At 37.8% G+C, this 11,132-nt stretch overlaps 2 protein-coding genes across 4 annotated transcripts; both read right to left on the minus strand.

The window, feature by feature from the left end:
* Window positions 1–237: 237 nt before the first annotated feature.
* spi2 (Spi-2 proto-oncogene) lies at window positions 238–2,233 on the minus strand. Of its 2 annotated transcripts, none has more exons than XM_025899935.1 (5): window positions 1,715–2,233; window positions 1,544–1,628; window positions 1,374–1,459; window positions 1,093–1,246; window positions 238–722 (listed from the first exon to the last, which is right to left on the minus strand). In XM_025899935.1, exons 1-5 carry the CDS (start codon window positions 1,715–1,717, stop codon window positions 418–420), a joined length of 633 nt encoding a protein of 210 aa, XP_025755720.1. In that variant the 5' UTR covers window positions 1,718–2,233; the 3' UTR covers window positions 238–417. The 2 variants fall into 2 exon arrangements, with proteins under 2 accessions (XP_025755720.1, XP_019202084.1); XM_019346539.2 differs by having other exon boundaries at window positions 1,544–1,616; window positions 1,715–2,232.
* A 523-nt stretch (window positions 2,234–2,756) lies between these two features.
* spic (Spi-C transcription factor (Spi-1/PU.1 related)) lies at window positions 2,757–7,899 on the minus strand. Of its 2 annotated transcripts, none has more exons than XM_019346537.2 (5): window positions 4,939–7,899; window positions 4,729–4,816; window positions 4,466–4,587; window positions 4,282–4,384; window positions 2,757–4,188 (listed from the first exon to the last, which is right to left on the minus strand). In XM_019346537.2, the coding sequence occupies exons 1-5, from the start codon at window positions 4,969–4,971 to the stop codon at window positions 3,713–3,715; spliced, it is 822 nt and encodes a 273-aa protein (XP_019202082.1). In that variant the 5' UTR covers window positions 4,972–7,899; the 3' UTR covers window positions 2,757–3,712. The 2 variants fall into 2 exon arrangements, with proteins under 2 accessions (XP_019202082.1, XP_005456735.1); XM_005456678.4 differs by having other exon boundaries at window positions 4,282–4,387; window positions 4,939–7,880.
* Window positions 7,900–11,132: the final 3,233 nt, after the last annotated feature.

Raw genomic sequence — 11,132 nt, forward strand, 5'->3', positions numbered from 1 at the left:
AAATTTGCATTAAAAAACATTAATAAGCACATCTTTGTTTTACACTTGCACCGTTCTTGCCTCCATAAACCAGAATAACCAGATTTTGAATAAATTCATTTCTGCATTGAAGCCTCTGACTGTCCATCAATTATATTCTACCTCACAGATGCAAAAAAAAAAAGCTCCACAGCAGTTCGATTGGGACATTTACTAATAAAAAAGTTTAAAAGTCAAACTCCATAAAGATAGAAACAGTAACAGTAAAATATTTCTTTATTCTTTTGATATTTACACCACAAGCCATCAATAGTACAATATCTAAGTAATAATGGAAAAATGTAGGAAATGAAAGTTGAGATTAACAGACTTTATAAACAGGAAAAAAAGAGCACAGTTCACTTCACATGATATGAGCTACAGAAAATTGAGCCTGCATTACAAATCTCGATGACATTTCTGCAGCAACATCAGGGTGTCTCGGCTAAACTGATAGGTGAGCTTCTTCTTCACCTTGAAGATCTCTCCAGACCGGGCGTAGTTTCTAAGCGCCCTGGACATCTTCTGGTAGGTCATGGGTCTCTTGTTGCCTTTTCTCTGTCCCCACAGTGCAGCCACCTGGTCCTTATTCCTGGAGGAAAAGCGGAAAACACCGGCGGCAGCTGGCACCCAGGACAAACAGTGGGCCATGTTTGGATTCTCCAGCATCTCAAAAAGGAAGTGAAAGAGTCGCACCCTTTTACCTGCAGCCATTATGCAAACAGTAAGTGGCCTGTATGATGAAGGTGGATTTAAAGAAAGACTTAACGAAAATCATGGCAGCTGTGCCAAAACAGTTACTACAGATTACAGTTAATCGTTTCCTCAATTGTCGCATATTCCCAGAAAATCTCTTCAGTGATGGGATGCCATTTAGTGGAGAGGCTAAAGCTGTAAACAGTGTGATTATCTGATAGATATGTAAAAACAGCTATTGTGGTAAGCGATGCACGGCTCCATTGTTTTTTACGGTAAAGGGAAGGTCTCTTATTTGCTCTCTTGGTATTATTTCCCTCATGCTGATAGCAACAGAGACAATAACAGTATCCAGTGACCAAAAAAAGCAGAACTCACCACTCCTCCCTACTGCGGCTGGGTGTTTGGTTGATTTTCTTGTTGTCGCGAAGCTTGGCACTGACCCACGCTCAGACAGTGTTGCTGTTGTGTTTTGGCCGAGTCCTGCTGGAGCATCTTGTGCAAGAAAGGGCTGGAGTGCAGGTTTGATGTTCTTCAATTAGGGAAAAAAGATGAAGAAAAGAAAAGAAGAGAAACAGAATTTCCAATTGCAGAGTGCTTACCAGCCTTTAAATAAGTGAGAGAAAACAAGTGCTAAAATACAAAGTATTGATGCATACAGGTGGCTCATAGTATGCCCAGAGTTGCTTGCATGTTTCGTCTGCAGGTACATTTCTTTCCTCCATAGCCGTCCAACGCACCTTGTCTGTCAGAAAAAGCAGAAAATTACTTAGAAGCTGTAGTCAAATAAAATCAGAGAATAATTAGTAGATTTCCATTTTCTGCTTACCATTTTCTGCATTGTTTTGTCTGTGATACTCCTCGAGGAACTCTAATATAACCTCCAAATCAGACTGAGTCTCCTGGAAAAAATTCTGATAGATGTAAATAATATAAAACCAGCCTTGAATATGTCAGAATTGAAAAGATGTTGCAAGAAATTCTGAAGACTTCTCTTTACCATCACTGATAAGGTTGATTCGAATGCAGTACAGTCCTTGCAGAATGGGAGAATTACACACAACTGACACTGAGACACTCAAGTTCGGGGACTCTTATTATACCCCCCACGGGAGCGGGCTTTCTGCATACATAAAACCAAACGTTTTCTACCCTGGGCTCGCAGGAACAATGACCACCATCCCACAAAGCCCCCGACACAAGCACCAGTCAACCCATCAACAAAGCCTCCCAGCACTGACCACATCCTCCCCGCTGAACCAGATAAGACCTGGCCTGGAGGCAGCTTCTACACAATGCTCTCGATTCAGGAAAACACACACTTGCTGACACATTTTTCCTCACAGGATGTGTCTTAATTTCATATTTTGTGTGCCTGTTGTAATATTTCACTGCATTGCAGACGGTGCCAAATCTTTCAACATGTTTTTTTAAAATATATTTTTGCATGATAATAGCAGCGTGTAGCTTTATTTTTATTTTTTTTATTTTTTTGGACAGATGTTGAATCATTGAAAGACAATGATATTTTCAACTCAGCAAAACTGAACAATACTGAGAAAATTATTTAATCCTTACCAATTAAATTATTATATCTTAGTATTTATGGATAAAGAGTAGTGCAACCATGTAAAATATTTTCCACTTAATATTTACATGTCATGTAAAAATGATCATTAGAATTTTAAACATTATTACCTCTTTTTATTAGTATATCAAACATGCTACAGTATAATTTATATGTTTGGTGGTAAATCTTGAATAATCTAGTGGTGATATGATGGTAATTATGAAGGCTGTAAACTAATCAAATTAAAATATAGTTTGAAAACATTTAACTAAATTCCACATTTTCATTTTTTGCTATATTAGAATTTTAAAATAAGATTTTATATTTTCTTGTTTTATTCTGTGACTTTATGTCTGTAAAAAAAAGTTTAAAGTTTTTACTTATTTACTTCAGGCTCTATAAAGAGCTACAGTCAGTCTTTCTTTTTAAAGAAACATTAGCCAGCTACAGGTTCCTGTCAACATTAATTGAACTGAATTTGATTTAATTTACTCTGATTTATTTGGACATTTAAAAATGTATACAACAGTGTTGTTGAATGATTACAGTGACATAAAAACAATCCAAACGGCAAAAAGAAAACTGGAGCATATTAAAGTAAAACAATATGCTAAATGCATGAGCTCCACATAGGTTTAAAAAAAAAAGAGAGTAAAAGAGGCACTACAGATGCTAACAGATTTGTAATCATGAATTTCAGTTCACTGATTGCTAATACGATTTTTTTTAGATATTAGCAATAAAAGAAATACAAGTATACAAATTAAAATTTCTAGTTACATCCGTGATTTTAACTGATGGCTTTGGATCATCTATCATTTTAGCTTTACCCCGTCTTTAAAAGTACGTGCCTGTATCATCGAACTAAAGTGTTGCTAAAGCAATACAGTTAAAGTTTATTTTGTTATAAATTACAAAATGAGAATATTAAAGTCTTAAAGTATTTACAAGTAATATACAGTGAAATCTCCTTCATATACTACTAAAAACAACTAAAATAAAGTACACAAACACTTCTAAATAACAGCATACAGAATAAATTTACAAAGTCTGTTACTTTTTCTCACCCAAATTCTCAAATAATGACATGCTTTGAATAAATAGGGATCCAGAGAGAAAACCTCTAAGGAAAACCACTTTAATTTGGTTCTGTGAGGTTAATTTTACTCTCAACTTTTGTTTGTGAAATGCAGACGTGCTGCCTTGAAGTCAATCTGGTAAACAAACAGTATGTTAAATAATCCACACAGTACTGGTTACAACTGCCAGAAAATGTGTATGTTGTTCAGTAAAGGTATTGAAATAAAAAAAAATAAAAAAAATGTATATGTTTTTTGTAAATGAATACATTTTACAACCAGGATCCAGAATGTAACGAAAATATGTGAGTCTTTGAAAACCTTGACATCCTGAGAGCTCTCCGCCACCTCAGAGTTTGGTGTGTGAGGTGAAGCTTGCGGCCAGGTCGTAGTCTTCGTGTGGCTGATAGTGAGCGTACCAGCTGTGCCAGTCCGCCGCCGCAGAGCCGCAGTAGCTCTGCTCGGACGGATTGTGCTGCTGGGTGTGGGCCTCCTCCTGTGGAGGGTGACGGGGCAGGTGCATGGGCACGTGTGCAGAGCCGAGCCTGTGCAGGATGTCTGGGTTAAACTGGTAGGTGAGTTTGCGGCGGACTTTGATGATCTCCCCAGTACGGCTGTAGTTTCTCAGAGCTCTTGCCATTTTCTGATAGGTCATAGTCTTGCGGTTGCCCTTACGCTGGCCCCAGCACTCGGCCAGCTTCTCCTTGTTTTTGGAGATGAAGTGGAAGGTGCCGCTGCCGCTGTCCGTCCACTGGATTGAGTCACCCATGTTGGGGTCATTCAGAGCCTCATGCAGGTATTCATAAAGTCTGAGCTTCTTCCGACCTGAGGAGACGGACAACAGTGTCGTTTCAGTTTTGATTGCACAAAAAAGTGTGACAACAACTAATTTTCAGGTGTTTTTAAAACACTGATCACCTTTGCCATTCCTTTGTGGTGGTAAGATGGAGTAAAAATGTGGGGATTCATTTTGCACTGAGTGACTCAATGAGACATCGGGGATGACCTGAGGCCAAGACTGCTGCTGTAATAGACACATTTCATATAAATATCCAGATTTCTATATTCTCGGTTCTCAAACTTATCAATGCTTTGCACTTACAGCCATGTCATTCCAGTCATAAACAGGAGTTGGGACTTCAGACTGGTGTGTGACGAGGCAACAGGAGATCTGACACTGCAGTGATTGGTGATGACTTCCCAGATTCTCGTAATATGAATAATCTGAAAAGACAATTTCAACTTTAGTACATCAAAAATCATGTAAAACTGTAAGAATAAAGACTAATTGTGTTTTTACCTCACCACAAAGAAAAACCCCAAATAAAAACAATTCAATCAATCTAACAGATACGTAAAGTTCACCTGAATCGTAGTATGAATTGTTCGAATGCTGCTGAATCACATCGATTGCATCCTGAAAGTGCTGATTGATGTCACTGTCCAAAGATGTCTGAAATACAAATCCGCCTCATTTTATACAAAATAATATAAAGAAGCAAAATAATAATAAAGCATGAAATGCATTTAATATTTATTTAAAAATCGAAACAGTTAGCATTTATTCTAACTCACCAATTTGTATGTGTTTCCCTCACTTGAGGCCATTTCTGTCCCTACCAGTGAGCGCTGCTACACTAGTGCAGGTGCACACTTTGGACAGGTATATATATGTAGGAGACCTCCAATACCCGTTTGCCGTTCAGCCACATAATAGAAAGAGAGGCCGGTCAATTTAAATGTTTTAATGTACCGCACTTCTTCTTTTTTGGAAGCACAGACCAGATAGACTTCTGAGCATCACTTTCTCTCTCTCTCTAATTACGCAGATCACAATCTACCAAGAACAAAAACCTCTTTTATTGCGCGCTCCAACCAGGGATAACACCAATTCTCAGCCTTACCTAAGAATTTGCATACTGGGCGAGATGTTACTAACATATCTATAATCTGGGCTGTCCAGTTATTCGCTTTTTGGAAGAATGAAATATGAGTCAGTGGAGCTGCAGGAAATTTTCCATTGTGGCTTTCGTCTTCTGCAGATAAACGAATTAAAATTTTCCTAAAAAGTTAGAAGATATTACAATAAATTCACAGAACGCTTAAAGAACAAAAAAGTGGATTTTAACATCTTCCACTTTAACTTTCACATCCACTGTAGCGTCATTTTTCAATCATTTATTTAGCCAATTTAAAGTTTACTAATGCAACTTTAATCTGAAATTCTATCGCTATGCTGCACAAAAAGTGCAATCCTAGAATTTCTGATGCATTAAACAAAAAACATTAAGTTAAAATCAGAAAGAAAAGCACTAAAAACAGTCATTATTATTTCTGTACAATAAACATGATCATTAAAGAGAAACAGCTGGCACAGTTTACAGTTATGTACTCATTAATAGAAGAAAACAAGCTTCATATTCAGGTGTACAGGGACTCGCTGTGGAGCTGAAGCCAAATAAAAAAGCCACAAGCATATAAATTTCCAATCGAGCAGAATGCTTTTAATGCAGCTTCAGATAAACGTGACTGTAAAGGTTAATGGTTAATAATGCGATCACTGTTGAAGTAAGCCTGAGTCTTTTTCTTTCTTCTTTTTTTCCGCTCCACAGAGCTAACCCCCCTGTTCAAATAAACATTGGCTTTTTGAGAAGTTCTTTTTCACAGGCGTGGAGTTTTAAATATCAACTGACTAGTTCCTGAAGTTCCCCTTTCAGCTCAGTTAAAGTTTGCTGGCAGTCAGGCACAGCTGGAGACGTCATGGAAACAAAGATGTGGACATGCAGAGATTATAACTTATGTTAGCTTCACTCAGATGATGTGATTTGCATTTTAATTCTAAGATGTTTTTACTCTTTAACGCATTTTTCCCCCAGTAAAAAAACACCACCCTATTACAGTTAATTATCCGTGTGTGTGTGTGTGTGTGTGTGTGTGTGTGTGTGTGTGTGTGTGTGTGTGCGTGTGTGAACAAGCATGCAAATGTCAGTGTGAGTGCGTGGCACATGTGTGTGTTTCCTGCCTGTGCAACAGGCTGATAAAAACAAAGAACCACAAACCTTGTCCCCGCTCCCACTTTGTCTTTCCCTGCTTCCATTCAGGGTGAAACTCCATAAATTAAAGACCACAACCTGTCGGGGTGCAGCCGAGGCCTGACAGCTGTGTGCTGGTTGTGGCACTGTGTGGGATGAGCTTGCTCCATTAAGTTGCTCGTCTAGCTTTTTCATCAGTGGTATAGCCTGTATTATTATATCAACACTGGTATTTGGTCTTTCTTTATCACTAAAGAGGTCAGTTACTGCACTCACTAACAACAGGGAAGTAGCATGGGCTGCTTTTTGAAACCATGGTGGCTATTGTGTTACTCTCATTTTACCCTAGCCTGATTACCCTCTCCAGGGTTGCTAATAACTGCAGTAGTAGATGGTCTGGACTAAAATTGCTCAACACATTCCCCAGAGAACAATGTGGAACAATTTTGTTTGTCCCTTGATTTTTTTTAATCGTCTAATCATAAGATCAAAACTGTCCGGTCTATTGTTATGCTTAAATACATGCAAATAATGCTGGCATGTTATCACGCTGAACCATAAACAGTAAACAATAGATGTACCTACAGCACTGTGCGAATCTCTTCAGCTAACTCTCATTTCTCTGTATATTTTTTCCAAGCAGTCAGACTTTCTTTTAAGGTTTTTACACCTAACTGAAAAAACCTTAGCAAAGAACCAATTTTAAAATGTATCTTTAGGCACTTTGTTACCAGCAGCTTGCTGTGAATCTATGAAGAATTCCAGATGCAACACAGTTTGACAGGCTTAAAATATTATCTTTGTGTCAATAGAGCCATTAGCTAAACACTTGCCCTATCTCATCATCATGTATCCTTAAAAAATGTGAAAAAACAGCACTTGTATCCGCACTGTAACATTTGTATTTGTATTTGAAGAACAGAGCTGACACAGGGAGAGAGATGGCTCTGACCTTTCAGCTGATACATCTACAAAATAAGATCTGTAAAACAAGGTGGAAGCTCTGTCATGGTTTGGGATTGCAACATAATCTGGAAAGCCTCTGTTTAGCAACAGCTTCATATTTCAAGATGACAATGATCCCAAATATGCTGCCATTACAGTAAAGTCTCATTCATGGATTGGCCTCCTCAGTCCAGATCTCAATATTATTAAAGCAGTGTGGGATCATCTTGACAGAGAATGGAACAAAAAGCATCCAACATCCAAAGAAGAGCTTCGAATAACCTTCAAGAAGCCTGGAGAACAGTTCCTGAAGGCTACTTAAAGAAATCAGAAGAAAGCTGACTAAGAGAGTTAAAGCTGTGTTGAACTCTGTTAGGCAAAGACGGTCGCACCTTATATTAATTTTCCAGCTGGTTAGAATTGTAAAAATTCTGTTATTCCACATATGACTGCACGCTTCATTAAATCACTGCAGAGTACTGCAAACACCAGTGTTAGAAGTAAGTTCTCCAGACTGCCAATTAAGCCAAAACACAGCACCTTCTCTATATAGTCATCTGCCAGGTATCATCATTATCATTATTATTATTATTATTACTTAGTCTATATTCTGCCTGTATTCTTTTATATAGTTTTCTTGTGTTCTTTATCAACTAGTCGATTATATCCATATATAGCATTTTTTCTTGTTTTATACTTGTGCATATATGCCGTTATGCTCCGTTCCATACATTTGTATATTTAGATCGTTATTCATGAGAATTGTGAGATACTAATATGGTGCTAATGACACAATAATACTGTAAATAACTAATTAAATAATTGTTCTTCTTTTACTTTTTACAGATTAATCTGTGTGCATTTTTAATGTTCCCTTTATATATTGTGAATTCTTCTAGCTACAATAATCCTGAAAATTTGCAACAGTTTAAATATTTATTCCACTACTCTCTGTTCTTTCTCAAATAGCTAAAAGCACTCCACCACAATCTGTTCTATTCTGTTCTACAGAACAAAATCACTCCACAGTGACAGTGTAAGCAACAGCTTACCTGTGTAAATGAAAGAAAGAAAAAATATTTATTATATACTAAACTGAACGAAATTTTTCAGTTTTATGATGCAAACCTTTTTCTTAATGTGACACCGGTTTTATAGATATTTTGCTCCCATTTTAGGATATTCAGAAATCATCTATCTGATCAAACTGTTTTACCATGTATTTATCGTTGTGCAGTTGCAGTTAACGGTGGATTTTATTGTTGTGTTGGGTGTGTTTTTGGATGGAAGAGTGTGAAAGACATACAAAGGCAGGGAGAGGGAGATGGAGGTTTGATTGTGAAGGTGTTGCAGTATGTTTTCAGGCAGAGCAGAGCTGGGCTGCAGCTGTATCTCTCCAAACAAAGAAGCACTTTCCTTCCCCTTCTCAATTCAATAGCTGCGTGCATGTTTGCACCAGTGTGGGAACGGCAGGTTAACCACAACACAGTCAGTACCATTGTTCTTCTTTATTTACTGGCACTCGATGAAAATCAAGAAGTGGTAAAGCCAGGCATGCATAATTATACTATTAGACTGAAAGCTGCTGTGACCGCAGAGTTGTAATTATTATCTATGCACTCCGATCATGTTTGTATAATGGGTGACACATTAGCAGACAGACAAAGCTCGTTCTGAGACTTTTAGTCTTTTAGTGTTAAAGTTTAAACAGGGTTCATGTTTTTTTTTTGTTTCTTGTTTTTTGACAGGCACCTTTACCTTTTCGCTCATTATGGTTTAGATAAAACTCTTTAAGACTTAATATCATGTCGATTTTACATGTCTAAGCACAAAACATCACACCTCTATGCTACTGACAGTCTGTTCTTTGAATTAATGTGGAATAAAATGTCATAAATAAACATCAATATCTCCTCACATGAGGCTGGTAGTTGTGTCGTGGCTTATTTTCTAAAGGTCTGCATCGGTGCGAACAGGCCAGCAGACGGCAGAATAGAGCATTAAATTAAATAGATAAGGAGAACTGGAAAACTTCTAACTCTCTTTTTGTTTGTTGATCCACTTAAGAGGTTTAACGTTTTAAACGTCATAGATATTTTCTTTGAGGGTCAAAAGATCAAAACTGGGATAAAATTATAAATATTATATTATATTTTATTGCTGTACATACATACAAACATACATACATACGCTCTTCTCTGAGCCCTTGGTATTTCTCAAGCTTCTCGTGTTCCTTCTGGCTGTCATTCGGAACTGCTACCTCTATCACTACGGCCGTCTTCTTCTGTTTGTCTACCACCACTATGTCCGGCCACCACCATTTTGTCCGTCTGAAGTCTTAGCTCGGTCATTCTCCGCCACCCTTGGGGGCGTCTCCCATTTTGACCTCGGGACTTCCAGGCCAGCCACTTCCTCTATTTGCCGTTGGTACATTCTCCTGCCTGTACTTCTTCAAGCAGCTGGCCAAGGCTGTGAGTTCTTGCTTGGCTGTTTCCAAGGCCTCAGGTGTGGACAGCTTGCTGCACTTCATAGGGACTTTCTTTGCCGCACCTTTCTGCAGCTCTGATAGTTGGCTAACCTCCCTGCGTGCTACCTTGATCTTGGCCTCTAGCCTCCTTCTCCATGGAGGGTGCTGCTCCTTGTGGCTATTCAACTTGTAGCTAAGCAACTCACTGATCACTGCTGCTATGGTGTAAATCAGCTTGTTAGTCTTGGTAATGGTGGCGGTAGGTATCGTCCATAGTACTGCATTCATATCATCTAGTAGACCTTCTGATGGTACTTCATGTAGTCTTGGTAACCAGCTATGCTTGGTACCCAAACTCGGGTCATGACATCTCCCCCCCTTACCTGTCGTCCTGCCTCCCCCGAGCCGTAGCATGTGTGTTGTGATATATCTATATCTATATATATATATATATATGTATATATATATATATATATGTATATATATATATATATATATATATATATGTCTTGATGCATTCTCAATCATCCAGGAAAGTAAATCTCCAAAAGTTGAATCTCTCTCTCTCTCTCTCTCTCTCTATATATATATATATATATATATGATGTATAATATATATGCCTTTAAAGCTTTTGCATTGCCTCTGTGTGCACAGATTATAACAAACCTTCATGACTCCAAAGGCCAGTTCGACTTTGCAGCAACAGTTGAAGGGATGCTCTCTCATCCTCTCTGTTTCCTTTAACTCTGTTTATCTAGTTATCAACAAACACACAGAAACACCTGGTGCCGAACAAAAGGTTTAACCTTGCATGTTAGCTATTCGTTAGCTATTCATTTGTGAAAGTGTAAAGGTTATGATGCATCTCAAATACCTTAATAGTATACAAGTCACAGGGCTGTGCAAAAGTATTGAGGAGCCCCGCTTTTCTTTATAGTTTATTTCCATTTAACTTGTATTTTTTAAGTGGTCTTGAGTTCTTCAGGTTTTCTGAAAATCTTTGGACACTGGTTGTTTTCTCATTCATTCATTTTCCGTCCAGTCCTTGTACGTGACTATTTTCAGACATTGTTTTTTGTTTGTTAAGCAACTTAACACTAACATATAAATCTAACTAAAGGGATGAACCAGTGGTGTGTCTACACATAACAGCCAACTTTGCAAAGAACTAATTTTAAATTGTAGCTTTAGGCATTTTGTTAGAAACAGTTTGTCACAGAAACACAGAATCTGTTTCCAGTTTTTTAGTTGAATCTATGAAAATATTCCAATTATATCGTCTATTTGTGCACTAACAAGGTGATTCTTGTTATACTTGGTATAT

This window comes from Oreochromis niloticus, linkage group LG17 (genome assembly GCF_001858045.2).
Source record: "Oreochromis niloticus isolate F11D_XX linkage group LG17, O_niloticus_UMD_NMBU, whole genome shotgun sequence".
NCBI lineage: Eukaryota > Metazoa > Chordata > Actinopteri > Cichliformes > Cichlidae > Oreochromis > Oreochromis niloticus.

Excerpts from the sequence above, each read along its gene's own strand:
- spi2 (XM_025899935.1), bottom strand. Across the intron at positions 1,247-1,373 it reads GGGCATACTATGAGCCACCT|AACATCAAACCTGCACTCCA; the intron begins GTATGCATCAAT and ends CCCTAATTGAAG. Across the intron at positions 723-1,092 it reads AGCCGCAGTAGGGAGGAGTG|GTAAAAGGGTGCGACTCTTT; the intron begins GTGAGTTCTGCT and ends TAATGGCTGCAG.
- spic (XM_005456678.4), bottom strand. The coding sequence starts at position 4,971 with ATGGCCTCAAGTGAGGGAAACACATACAAATTG. Across the intron at positions 4,588-4,728 it reads CAATTCATACTACGATTCAG|ATTATTCATATTACGAGAAT; the intron begins GTGAACTTTACG and ends TTGTCTTTTCAG. Across the intron at positions 4,388-4,465 it reads ATGACTGGAATGACATGGCT|CAGCAGTCTTGGCCTCAGGT; the intron begins GTAAGTGCAAAG and ends TGTCTATTACAG.